At 32.6% G+C, this 14,412-nt stretch overlaps 1 protein-coding gene across 1 annotated transcript; it reads left to right on the top strand.

Annotated features, from left to right (window-relative positions):
• Window positions 1-7,768: 7,768 nt before the first annotated feature.
• On the top strand, window positions 7,769-12,944 carry LOC120150239 (syntaxin-132-like). Its single transcript, XM_039162927.1, has 14 exons — window positions 7,769-7,835; window positions 7,953-8,021; window positions 9,210-9,314; window positions 9,503-9,559; window positions 10,094-10,142; window positions 10,354-10,442; window positions 10,519-10,592; window positions 11,224-11,266; window positions 11,366-11,426; window positions 11,520-11,545; window positions 11,626-11,703; window positions 12,031-12,111; window positions 12,440-12,505; window positions 12,579-12,944. The coding sequence occupies exons 2-14, from the start codon at window positions 8,004-8,006 to the stop codon at window positions 12,750-12,752; spliced, it is 921 nt and encodes a 306-aa protein (XP_039018858.1). The 5' UTR covers window positions 7,769-7,835; window positions 7,953-8,003; the 3' UTR covers window positions 12,753-12,944.
• Window positions 12,945-14,412: the final 1,468 nt, after the last annotated feature.

Here is a 14,412-nt window from a genome sequence, read left to right as displayed (position 1 = left end):
TTTAATACAATTGTATATATGGTCACAAAGGGAGCAATAATTTCAACTTCACTACCATATGGATGTGTCATCACCCATCTATTGAAGAAGAAAGAAGTTGATTTTTCGCATGACGCCCCTGTTCGATTAACCCGCAAGATTGACATGTTATTTATTAAAAAAGTGGAATATGATTTTGTTGAAAAACTCGGTTAGAAGCGTGTCAAGGAGGACAGATTAGATCAAGAGAGGGAGGAAATGGACCCCATTGGCCATGAAGAAGAGCAACCAATTGGAGACGCAATAATGGAAGAAGCTCCAGTTGCAGAGGATGTCACAATTAAAACCGTGATAGAATACATGGTCAATTTTCGGGAGCATATTGATTCCCTTGTGAGTGGAATGCGAGCTGATATTTCATCATTGCGCGATGAAGTCTCCATGTTGCGTGACGAATTACGTCAACGACATCAAACGAGTTAGGTGATTCAACCCTAATTCATTATTTATGTTTCTAAGCATTTACACATTCTGAACTGTATTGTATTTTCTTTTAACAGGTGTGGACAACCAAGCTGTCAATGAAGATGAAGCTGACAATGAAGCTGACGATGAAGATGACGATGAAGATGACGACGATGATGATGATGATCCAAACAATTATATCGTGTCTGCAACGCCGCCTTCAAGAAAACTTTTAATTTTTGATCTCAATGGTGTCCTTGCCTACATCCCAAGACTTCCTGCAGGTTTTAATTCTATTCTTTTGTATCCATTATTTTAACATATAAGCGTATAACTTTAATCTCATTTTCTTCATGTTGTAGATGTTGTCCTCAGAACAGGATTATTTGAATTTATGCAATTTTGTGTCGACAATTTTGTTGTTGCTTTTTGGTCTTCAAAGATGAGGTTAGAACATGTTTGGATCAATTGAATTACTGTAGTCAAAATCGTTAATATACATTTGAATGTTAACATTCAAACTTGATTACAATCTCAGGCATAACGTCGACCGTGTACTTGAGAAACTACCTTTATTTTCTGAGCATTTTCTATTCGTTTGGGTAAGATGAATGTCATTACAGTTTACGGACTTTTCGTTGTCTATGATTCCTACATATTTATGTGCGACTGTTTGTGAACAGGATCAAGCAAAATGCAAAACATACGATAATGTTACCTACTGTAAAGATCTCAATGATGTTTGGAATGCGTGTCTTGATTTTAACGAGCTAAATACACTTTTGGTCGATGATTCAGCAGAAAAAATGATTTATAATCCGGTAAGTTGCATTTAAGCAATATGTTTTTCCAGTTGAACAGGTGTTCAGACATTGATTATTTTAACAACTTATGTGTTTATATAGAAATACAATTACATATGTCCACATACCTTTCACGCTGCTTCCCATTCGAACGACAATGCTCTAGGTATGACATTCAATTTATTCATGCTTATGCGAATTTAGTTAATTGTTAGTAAAATTGCACCTCATTAGTTTGATAATTGAAATTATTTATGTATGTCCTCAGAAAAAGGCGGAAACATATGAGAGTATTTGGAAAATTTGTTGAAGACCCCTAATGTTCCGGACTTCGTTAGAAATAACCCTTTTTTATCGGATTAATTTCATTTGTCGATACATTATTTGAACATTGTTGTGTATGTATCTTTTGGTTTGATTATATTGTATGTATATTTTCATTAATTATTCCATATTTACTTCTCTGTATACATATACATTTGAGGATTGTTGAAATATCAATACTAGTTATTAATGTATTTTACATCTGCTTACAAATGTATCCAAACTTAAAGTCTCCCATAAAGTGTCGATCAATATATAAAAAGTAACGACCCCAAAAACATCGAAACCGATAATTATATTGTAATGGGTAAATTTTCATTATACCCAAAAAAAATATCAACATAAAGTGTCGATACCTTTTCAAAAAGTGCCGATTGAAAAAACATCGGAACCCATAATTATAATGTAATAGGTAATTTTGTAATATAACCGGTATAAATATACCGGTTTTATGAGAGAATAGGTATAAAACCTATATCGACATTTTTTAATATTGTGTCGCAATTTTATGTCCAGAATGGATGAAAAAAATGTCGATACCTTTTCAAAAAGTGTTGATTGAAAAAACATCGAAACCCACAATTATAATGTAATAGGTAATTTTTTAATATAATCGATATAAATATACCGGTTTTATGAGAGAATAGGTCTACAACCTATATCGACACTTTTTAATATTGTGTCCATACGTTTAAGTAACGCGGCTTTTCTTCCTTCATTCAATATTTATATGTACAACTTATACACAATAGGAGATGAGTCATGTTGATACTTACGATATATGGAGATCGTTGTCATTCCATTCCGTCTTCGAAAAAATCAGTTGATGTAGGCTGTGTGCCTGTACTCAAACTGAGCTTGACTTGAGGACATGTTAGTTTGTTATGTCCCTCACCGTTGCAGTACCCACATCGCCTAATTGTCTTCTCGACCTTGTTCTTCGGCACTTCTTTTCGCTTGCGTTGTTTTCGTTGAGGGTCACAAACATTGTTTACTACAATGCTCTGGTTGACTAAATCATTCAAACCAAAAGAGTTTTCTAATTCTTCTATTAGTTTTTTCATCTCATCTCTTGCGTTTTGAAAGACTCGTCTGTCTTTGATGCAATGTAGCATAACCTACTTGACGTTGAACGTAGAGCAGCGAATCTTGCCATCTGCATCACTTCTGGAGAAACATTCATGTCAACATAACTGGGTGTAGAAGCCTTCGCATCATTAGTTCACCTACTTTGAATCAAAGTCCCGGGCAAATATGTATAATCCAAGTGCTTCAAAATGTGAAGTTGACGGCGACACAGAAGTCCAACGGTCTCGAATTTTTTGCAGGAGCAAATTAGAGTTTTCGTACGAGAATCAAAACTAATTTCAAATTTCCTATTTTTTTCTGCGTACTTTGACAAAATATAATGTTGACATTCATCTGATAAGGACTTAATCTCTGCCTCAATTCGGTACAATATCTCCCGTATAAGTTCATCTTGGAACGCACGAAAAGATTCGCGGGTAAAAATCGCAGTGGCATGGCTTTCAAGGTCGACCAGTTTTGTGATCTGGAAGGGCTTCGTATGGGAACTTAAGTAATCCGCTTTCAACTCGTTCATACGCATTCTACTAATTCCATCTTCAATTGCACAAACAACATCTAAATATGTCTTCTTGTGTTTCAATGTAATCGCTAGTGAAGCATTCATAGACTCGCACCTTTGTGCTGAGCGAATATTGGCAAAAAAATGACCAGATAGGTATGCTTGTGCCCATAAGTGTCGTGTATTTCCCTTCTCAATCACCCATGGATGCTTTTGGACGTTGAATTCTGAAACAACCGAACGCCATTGAATATCAAATTCCTCGATTGTCCACCAGGAAGCCATGCATTTTATGAATGCTGCTGTAAACTTTGGGTCACCAATGTTAGCTTGTGTATTGCGAGAAAGATGCCAAGAACATAATATGTGCTTAGCATAAGGGATAACAGATCTGATAGCCCTCTGCATTGCCCTATCCTCATCGGTGACAACTGAAATAGGTGATTTATTCATCATGGCTTCTAAAAAATTCTGTAGCACCCACTCGAAAGATTGAGACGTCTCGTCAGCGATTATGGCAGTGGCAAACACAATTGTGTTATGGTTATCTTTGTACGTTGTGTCGAACGCAATTACATCACTGAAGCATGTGTAATCCGATCTCGATGTAGAATCCGACCAAATAAGATTATACAATGCCCCCGATTCGTCTACCGAGTATGTCATAAAAAACCCAGGATCATCATGTTTCTTATAATCAAAGTAGGAAATAAGCGTATTCACATCCCCATCGACGATTTCCTTTGCTTTACCTCTTTGAAGTGCATTGTAGAGGTCTTTAAGTGTAAATCCAACATTATGATAGCCCCCTGCCTGCTGCGTTAAATAGTTTATTACTTGTGATGTGCCAACACCGACCTCTTTCAATGTTGTTGCCTCATCGATATCAGCCTTACTTACAGCTCTATTAGAACGCATAAATGGTGTCATAGCAGGTGTGCACAATGCATGATTATGTTTCTGATCAGACTTACTTATAACCCACTGATCGTTTGTATTTGTTGTTGTAACTAAGACTCTAGCCTTACATCCTGTTCTTGTGAGTGGCGTATGAGCACGTTGACGATCAACAGTATTGACTTTTGATCCTCGAAACCCTTCTTTGGAACAACAAAATTCTTGTGTCTTCACATTCCCTTCCACGTCAAGCCGTGTTGTTCCCTTACGTGCACTAAACCTATGTTCCCGTGTGAATCCCTTGTAAAAGTACCAAGCTTGATCACGTGAACAGAAGAGCTGACCAACCAATCTGTCAGATTCATCAACATTATGTACTTCATGGCATTTCTCTGTTGGCTTAACATTGTCTACATCAATATGATCCATGGCAAAAATTTTGTTGTACAAGTTCAGTGGTCCCGGAGTTGATAGAGATGTAAGCAAAGGTTCATTTTGAACATGTTTCAGTCGTGCTGCTTTCAATAGGATGTGATATTGGTAATGGTAGTTAAAGGGTGAGTACAACATTAAATTCGCAGTACATATTTAGGTATGTACAATAACTACCTAAATATGTGTCAATACATTTTCTACCTAAACATATTGTTAAATTTAAATTCTAAATAATATTTTATAAAATATCAAAACAATCAAATAATTTTTTGTGTAAATGAAATTATTAAATTAATATTGTTGGTGGAAAATATGAAACACTATTAAAAAAATTGAAACATAAATTACATAACTTTAAAAAAAGTATGGATCCTTTTTATAAAAAGTATGGACACTTTCAACATATCAGGTAAATTTTACCTTTTTTAAAAGAGAAGAAGTTATATCGTCAATAAAGTGTCGATACTTTATAAAAATGTATCGATCCATAACAATATAACAGGTAAAAATATGACAAAACTGGTCTCGAAATGACAAAACAGGTAAAGCGCTACCGGTTATGTTGAAAGTGTCGATAATTTATTATAGGTATCGACACTTTTGGAATTTAAAAGAGAAGTGTTATAGCGCCAATAAAGTGTCGATACATTATAAAAATGTATCGATCCATAACAATATAACATGTAAAAATATGACATATACCGGTCTCGAAATGACAAAACATGTAAAGCGCTACCAGTTATGTTGAAAGTGTCGATAATTTATTATAAGTATCGACTTTTGGAATTAATAAGAGAAGAAGTTATAGCGCCAATAACGTGTCGATACTTTATAAAAATGTATCGATCCATAACAATATAACATGTAAAAATATGACAAAACCGGTCTCGAAATGACAAAACAGGTAAAGCGCTACCGGTTATGTTGAAAGTGTCGATAATTTATTATAAGTATCGACACTTTTGGAATTTAAAAGAGAAGAAGTTATAGCGCCAATAAAGTGTCGATATTTTATAAAAATGTATCAATCCATAACAATATAACAGGTAAAAATATGACAAAACCGGTCTCAAAATGACCAAACAGGTAAAGCGCTACCGGATATGTTGAAAGTGTCGATAATTTATTATAAGTATCGACACTTTTTGGAATTTAAAAGAGAAGAAGTTATAGCGCCAATAAAGTGTCGATACTTTATAAAAATGTATCGATCCATAATAATATAACATGTAAAAATATGATAAAAGCGGTCTATAAATGACAAAAGGTGAACGCATATAGTGTCGATACATTTATAAAAAGTATCGATCCAAAAAATATCGAAACCGATAATTATAATGTAATAGGTAAATTTGCAATGTTACCGGTATAAATATACCGATTTACTTATAAAATAGGTCAATATAAGCGCTACCTATTACATTATATAAGCGCTACCTAATATGTTATTGTACTTGATAATATTTCTGGTTAAATACTTATTTTATTATATAAGCGCTATCTATTACATTATATAAGCGTTACCTAATATGTTATTATACTTGATAATATTTCTGGTTAAATAATATAACATAACCGATCTAAATTTTAACCGGTCACTTGTTTAACCGATCACGCCATATATTAACTGTTTTTTAAGCGCCGCACAACAGAACTACCCGTCTTTAAGGAAATCGTGATGTCGCTAATAAAGTTAGATACAAATCTTAGAAAATCCATTTGCTGAAGAAATCTCCCTCACTACTTTTTTCGTCGCTGTCATACTCTTCGAGAATGACTTCAGACAACCAAAAAGCTCCTTGATATCAATATGGGGTGGAATTAGAGATTTAAGGAGTTTGATTTTTTTTGACATTTTAGTAAAGAATGGGGTTTTTTAAATAAAATATTTTTAATTTTTTCTAAAAATGTAAAATTTTTAAATTTTAAAAACGTAACACATGTTAGATAACTAATTTTTTAAAGGCAATGACGGATTGACACTTAAAATGGTAACAATTATAACGTTAGACACCTACATTGACCGAAAAAAGTTTAAGTACCCAAATGAAAAAAAAATATATAGTTTGATCACTTTTTTATATCAAGCCTTTAGCAAATGAGTGTTAAGACTTTTAATCCCAAAACTTCCATTATTGGGATCAAATTGTATTGAACCAATATCGGAAGTGACCAAATCATTACTTTTTGTAAACTAGTGACCAAAACAAGTAGATCAAAAACATAAGGAAGCACCAATGTTGTTTACCCTATATTAAATCCTTGTCTTTGAGGTAAGTATGAGTGTTCAGATCCAATCCGATAAAAAAACCGATAACCGAAAAAAACCGAAACTGATTTAGTATGTTTGATTTGTTTAAACCGATCGGTTCGGTTCGGTTTCAGTTTAAAAATTCAGAACCGATCCAAATCGAACCGAACCGATTTAGTGTGCTTGTGGCTGGGGTTGTTGTTCTGGAATGCTTTAAATTTGAATAATTGCACAACTTTTAGTAGTGTATTTAGAGTTTATAATTTGAACAATGTGCTATTGGAATGAATTTGAGTTGATGTCATCAATTTGAATATAGGTTCTTGTTACTTTTTGTTTTTTGTTTTTTGTTTTTTTCTACTATTTGTTTTGTTGATCTATGTAGATTAGTTGAGAATTGAATTGAAATTTGATGGATTTAGTAATTTTGATGAGTTGCATTCTGGTTGGGAGCTGATATTGTTTCTTTTATGTTCATCAATGTTGTTTATTCGATCGATGTTAGCTTAGGATGTGAAATGGTGAAACTGTTTGGCCCCTTAGGCAGTGTTATTGTTTTAAATTATTTTGAAAAATTAGAATCCAAAAACCGCACAAATCCAAACCGAATTAAGCCGCGTTTAATTGGATCGGATCATATCAAATTTTTTTTAGAAACATCCAAACCTATCCAATAAACATTTATACTTTTGGATCGGATGAATTTTTAGCCAAAAACCGATCCAAACCGACCGCGAGCACCCTTAGAGATAAGGGCAGATTTGTAAATTTTCAGACAAGTAAAGGTAAGGTAAAGGTTTCCAGTTTCCGCCTAAAGAAGCCAAAAGACAAAGACAGCATAAGGTAAAGGCAGCAACAATAGTTACCGTTATCAACCGGGACCCACAAATCCATCGCCCATGATTAAACAAATTCCCTACAACTCACTACACTCAATAACTCCCCTTTCACGTTTCTGTGTATAGCTGCTTTTCACACTTTCCCAACTCCCCAACAGATCTCCCTCTAGTTTTCTTCGTTTCCTCTCTGCCAAAACAATCACTGAAGATATTCCTGAAACCCTAGAAAAGACCTGGTTTTAATTTGAAACCAGGTCTTTTTTATAGTGAAATTTGTTGTATCAATTATTCACATTTTATGTTAGATCTCTTCATTATCTGCTTTCTTTAGTTTCCTTCTCTTTTTTTTTTTAAAAAAAAATTCTTTCGGTTTTTGGTTTCTTCTCCTTGAAGCTTCGTTAAGCCTCATTCATCTTTACGCAATGAACGACCTACTATCGGTAACGTTTTCATCCCTTTCATCTATGTTTTTTTCTGCTTTGATATCGGAGTTTATTTGTTTATTTTGGCTGTATTTGTTTTTGTTTGGATCTAAGTTTTATTATTATTGTAATGATTGCTACGATTGCTGCATTTTGCAAAGCTTTGTTTGGATCGTGATTAATGTGGATAACGAAATTATAATTTGGGGATTTTAGTTTTGTTTCTTCTGTTTGGATAATGTGAAATTGGAGGAAAATTAAGCAGATTTAGAATTTTTGAATGTTGAATCTTATTATTTAGGATACTGGTGAGCTTATTACTCTAGTAATTTAATCAATAAGAATTCAGATCTATTTAGAAATGTTTTTAAATTATTTAAAAATTAGTTGTAGGATTGTAAGACTAGATTACTATAACTTATAGCTTAAGGTTGTAAAAAAGAAAGTATTTTATCTTTTTTTTTTAAATAAACTTTCAGGGCTTAAACATGCCAAAGGTCATTGAACTATTTGAATTTTTAAATTTTAGTCCCAATATTAATTTTTCATATTTAGTCCTTTTACTATTTTTTATTTTAAAATATTGTTCCCTCTCTAACTTATGTTCAATTTTACTGTTAATAGCTAACCTGACAACTATAAAAATTGAAAAATAACTTTTTTAATCCTCTACATTTACATATCAAACCGACCCTTTAAAAGTTTTAAACTTGGAAGATTGAAAAACTGTATTGTTCAACAAATGATAATTTTTATTTATTTTTAATGATTAAGGGTCTAAATGATAAAAACTGTAAATGCATGGGACTAAAAAGGTTATTGTACCTGTTATAGCTACCAGGTCAACAGATACGGTAAAATTGAATAGAAATTAGGGGTGAGACGAAGATATTCAAGTAAAAAAATAGTACATTGACTCAATTTTGCAAAAATAAAGTATAGGGACTAAATTTTGAATTTGAAATAGTATAGGGACTCCTATTATATTTAAACCTACTTTCAGTCCCTATGTAATTTTACTTCGCTGTCTATAAATTTGCTTTTAGTTATAATTAGGGTATTTTAAGATGGCTATCTCTGTGCTTTCTTGGTTTGTTTGGAATGACCAAATAATTTAATCTTTCTTGAATTATGCATAGTATCAATTAGAATTTGGATTAGCTTGGTTGAATTTAGTTTTTCTTACTTGATGTGCAATTGTTGCAGGAATCATTTGAGATCCCTCGAGGTCAAGGATCTCAAGGTGGGGATATCGAATTAGGAGCTCAAACGAATGCAGATGAACTAGGCCTTCAAAACTTCTTTAAAAAGGTGCTCTAGATTTCTTGATGTAAAGTGTAATTGTTCTTTGTATGCCAAGTATATAAACATAATTTCGACTTTTATTTGTCCCTCCTGTTTCTTCTCATAATATTTTTTCTGTGGGTGGATTTAAAATCTTTGTTTTGGTATAATGCAGCTTGAATAACTATTCTCATACAATCCTTTGTATTGACCAGGTTCAAGAGATAGATAAACAATATGAGAAGCTTGATAAGCTACTCAAAAAGCTTCAGGTATCTGATCAAATACCTTTTCCTACTCCTTGTAACACCAATGCTGCATGAATCTTCGGGTTTTCTATCTTTACTGTTTTGTTCACTAATCTGACTGAAAACTTTGACAATTTCTTACCTTTTTACTCCTCCTTATGGAAGCTCTAGACTAAAAGAAAGAAAAGCTAGTTTTCTGTTGGACCTTTTTAGAATATTAACAGAGTTAGTCTTATTCCCTCCAGATTTTAAAGTTGTTCAGCTTTTGTTTTGTTTCCTTGATTTTCAAAGTCTTCATTCAGAAGCACTAGGATCGTACTCTCTCTCTCTCTAGGCATAAGACCTAAAGCATGAGATTGTGAAGGAGTCTATGCTAGCTGGTTGAATTCTGGTGCAATTTTGCATAGTATTTTCATCTCATATTATGAAGTTGTGGTTGATGTTATCAGTTGAAACTTGCATAACATAATTCGACAGATGATTTGGTAATGATGAATCTTGTAAGTAACATTAATGAGTATTTGATTAAGAAGTCCTTATGATGCATTTTCTATGCAGGATGCACATGAGGAGTCAAAGGCAGTGACCAAGGCTCCTGCCATGAAATGTAAGCAATAGTTTTTCATATGTTTCTTACATTCTTAGTTTCACTAAAGATGCAGCATGTAGGAAAAGGAAAAGCATGATGAAGCCTGCTTTAGTATCTTTTTTAATGACTTTGCTATTGAAGTTTATATACATCCTATTCTTTATGTGCTTCAATTTGGGTACATTGTTTTGAAATTAGTTTTTATGATGGATTTTATTAATGTCTGTAGCTATTAAACAGCGAATGGAAAAAGATGTCGATGAAGTTGGAAAAATCTCTCGTTTTATAAAGGGGAAAATTGAGGAATTGGATAGAGAGGTAAGCTACTTAATGCTTTTATTTTGGTTATTTGTAGCTCATAGGTTTCTTATTTCTTTTTCTTGATGCTGCGTAGAATTTAGCCAATAGGCAGAAGCCTGGGTGCGGAAAAGGAACAGGTGTAGACCGGTCAAGGACTTCAACTACTCTGTAATATTACCATCCTTTTCTATTGTTCCATATTCCGTTTTAAAATACAACTAAGCTGTTATAATTGATTACTATTTGATGTCGATCTGAAGTCTAAACTAAACTTGGCAGAAGTCAGCTATATTTTATTTTCCTTGCTGTATTTAGTTTGACAAAATCTGATAGGTTTTAAGGATCCAGGGATGCTACCTTTTTTTCCCTTGATACTTCAAAAAAATTGTATATTCTTCCTTTCTACAGTATTGGAGCATGTGTTTAGCATTTTATATCTAAAAGTGTTTTTATATCTTTGCTTGCAAGGGGCATATGGTTGAATGCTGGCTACAAGTTTATAAAGCTTGTTTTTGTACTATATTTCTTGAAGATCACATTGGTTGTGGTTTTGGTTCATGATTAGGACAGTATTTAATTCTTAACCCATGGTTTAGCGTTGTGTTATCCAATGTGTTAATGATTGAAATGCACCACCCGTCCCTCCCCAGCCCCTAAAGAAAATGTAAGTTTAGGAATGATCTTAATTTTATGTGGCTGATTTTGATCCACCTCTATTGAAATCCTTTTCAAGCTTTTTGGCATGATGGTATCTTATCATATTTTTGTTATTCTTCTTGTAACAACCTTTTTGTTGCAGTTCCCTGAAAAAGAAGTTGAAAGACAAAATGGCTGAATTTCTGGTAGGTCAGATATAGATATTTTAAGATGTTACATGGTTGCTCAGTATGTACTCTCATAACTTCATAACCCCACTATGTTATTTGTATTAATTATTGCAGACTCTGAGGGAAACCATCCATCAAGAGTATCGGGATGTTGTCGAGAGACGTGTTTTCACAGGTTGAGGTCTCACTCTATACTTCTTTGTTAATTGATATGATATGGTATTATAGGGAGCTAATATTCTTCTTTACTGGTTATTATGATTTCCAGTGACAGGCACAAGGCCGGATGAAGAGGTATGATTTACTTCACTCCTGATATTATGAATAATTCTCCATCATATGTGGCACATATCTGATTGTTCAGCAATGTACAGACAATTGAAAATTTGATTGATACTGGAGATAGTGAACAAATATTCGAGAAAGCAATTCAGGAGCAGGGACGAGGCCGGGTTTGTCTTAAATTTCCTTTTTTCCCCCTTAATTAATAGAATTTTCTTCTGTAATTTCAGGAATCTTATATTTGCCATTCATACCTAGGACCTACTTTTTTTTTTGGTAGAATTTTTTTTTTGATAGAATTTATTCTAAGAATATGATATAAGCTATTTCAATTTTCAAAATTGAAATTTTGTTGAATTGCTTGAGTTTTGATTTTCATTATTTTCTTCTACTCCATTTTAAGCCAGTGATATTTGTTAATAGTGGTACTTTGATTTGGTGGAGGATATGTTATTAGAAATTTGCTATGATTAAATTAATGTTTGGTGTGCTTGTAGATAATGGATACCGTTTCTGAAATTCATGAGCGCCATGAAGCTGTTAGAGACTTGGAGAAAAAGCTTCTTGATCTACAACAGGTACCGAATCAGTTTGTTGCCTTGAGGTTTCACCATTTTGATCAAGATAATCAAAATATGAAAAATTTAATTCAGGGCTTTGCCCTGTCTCCTTTTCAAACTTCTTAAAGCTTATTCCTAAGCTTCATTACTACCATACGAACTTTAATAACTAATTGAATCGTTAAATGCTTTTGGATCGAGTCCCATTCATAAATGTTGTGAACAAAGAATCATCCCACTTATGTGCATTTATGCAAATACAAGCAGAAACATGAATGAAATTGCATTGAAGATCATATGCAGAGGACATTATTAGAATCAATAATTAATAATGCAAGTAATGCAGATATTTTTGGACATGGCGGTGCTGGTTGATGCGCAAGGAGACATGCTTGACAACATAGAATCTCAGGTAAATGAATGCTTAATCGACTCTATATCTGACAAGCAGCAAAGCCGTTCCACTTATCATTTCAAAACCTCAGGTTTCAAGTGCAGTGGATCATGTGCAGTCTGGGAATACAGCCCTCCAAAGAGCGAAAAGTTTACAGAAGAACTCCAGGAAGTGGATGTGCATTGCTATCATCATCCTTCTCCTAATCGTTGTAATTATCGTCGTTGCCGTGATCAAACCGTGGAGCAACAACAAAGGTGCTTAGATTCTGTCTTTAATTTGTTATATATAATCAATATATACACACTCGCATTATAGGAATTCCACCGATCCTTTGTCGGCTCTTGGTGTGAATAATTTGACGTCTATATTACAAACTCCCGTCTTATTGCTGCTCGTCTTTGTTTGGTTTGAATGCTGTTATGATTGAAGTTTGAAAAGATTATGTTCTTTCGATAACCAAAAAAAAAAGAACTTAATAAGGACTTGGCTGATGTTTATACAGCTTGGTTTCAATATTCATTTTTAATGTAAATCAAACGTTGAATTTCAATTGACAAATTTGGATCTTCCGTATCTTAGAGCGTGTTAATTTATGTGTTTTGTTTATTAAGTTGTGGTACTTGCAACAGAGATGGATTAGGTATTTAACGGTGGCTTGTAGATCAGGCTAACTAAGGTGTTGTTAGGTAAAACGAGTGTGAAGGGGTTTGAGGAGTCTCGGTCTTGGACCACACTTTGAGAGGGACTTTGCTAGGGGTTGATCATTCGATCAAGTTGAGTCAAAATTTTTTTGAATTATTCGAATTGACAAATCATATTTTATGATTCAAATTTTATTTGATGTTATTTTTAGTTGAGTTGTTTGAATTTCTATACAAATTTAACTATAAAATATTTATAATATCATGAGACAAATTGATTTCAATTTATTGACTTTTTATAATCATATAAGATATGCTCATATTTTTTCATATTTTTTTTATATTGTAATATTATTTAATAAATCAAATACAATCTAAAATTATAAAATATATTTGTAGTATTGTTTTTAAAAGATAAAATATCAAAATAAGTATAAAGGAGTTAATGAATTGATGAAAAGAAAGAATTTGTAAAAATAAATTATAATTAAATAAAATATGATGTTAAGAGATTAAATTGTAAAAAAGTAAATTTGTATTTAGAAATAGGAATTGAAGTTAGATAAATATTTTGTAGTGGTATTGGAGTACGTGGTTTAAATGCAATAAAACATGGATTTAAAATGATGAATTTAAGGAATATTGAGGGATAAATTGAAAAAAATAGAAAATTTACTATCAAATAGAGGAATTGAAGATACATATGTATTCTATAATAATTTAAGAGCATGTGGTTCAAATTTGATAAAAAAAATAAACTTAAAATGAAGGAATAATGATAGAAATAAACAAATTAGAGACTAAATCGTAAAATTATCAGAATATTTAAACTACATTTTCGGTTGACTCAAAAATTTGAAGTTTCAAATAAATCCAAACTCAAAAATAGACTTGATGATTCGAATAATTTCAATTAAAAAAGTAATTTTAAATCAAATTTTACTCATCCTAATTTTATGTTTAATCTAAACAGTGTAGCCCATCTCTAAAGAAATGAAAAGGTCTTTTGCTACGGCTTAGCTTCAGCCTTTAGGGATCTTTCATTAATAAGGGATTAAGGGTTTTCTTGAGCACATGTTAAGTCTATTACAAGAGAATCGAGTTCGAAAAATACAGAGATCTAAAATCAAATCCGAAATGACAAGGGTTGTAAAGTCATGGTTGTCAAAGAGACTTTCATATGCTCTGATTTGTAAATTCAAATATGGTTTCATTAGGGTTCTTTGATTTATTTTTTAATTAGAAAAGGTTGTAAAATCGTTAGTGACCAAAATTTAATAA

This window comes from Hibiscus syriacus, unplaced genomic scaffold (assembly GCF_006381635.1).
Source record: "Hibiscus syriacus cultivar Baekdansim isolate YM2019G1 unplaced genomic scaffold, ASM638163v2 tig00111022_pilon, whole genome shotgun sequence".
Classification (NCBI taxonomy): domain Eukaryota; kingdom Viridiplantae; phylum Streptophyta; class Magnoliopsida; order Malvales; family Malvaceae; genus Hibiscus; species Hibiscus syriacus.
The sequence above is the reverse complement of the archived record's forward strand: the minus strand, read 5'-3'. Positions and strand labels throughout refer to the sequence as shown.

Bases quoted from the DNA above. Each gene is read 5' to 3' on its own strand.
- LOC120150239 (XM_039162927.1), top strand. The intron at 10,143-10,353 runs GTAAGCAATAGT...TAATGTCTGTAG, and splicing joins CAAGGCTCCTGCCATGAAAT to CTATTAAACAGCGAATGGAA. The intron at 11,427-11,519 runs GTTGAGGTCTCA...TATGATTTCCAG, and splicing joins CGAGAGACGTGTTTTCACAG to TGACAGGCACAAGGCCGGAT.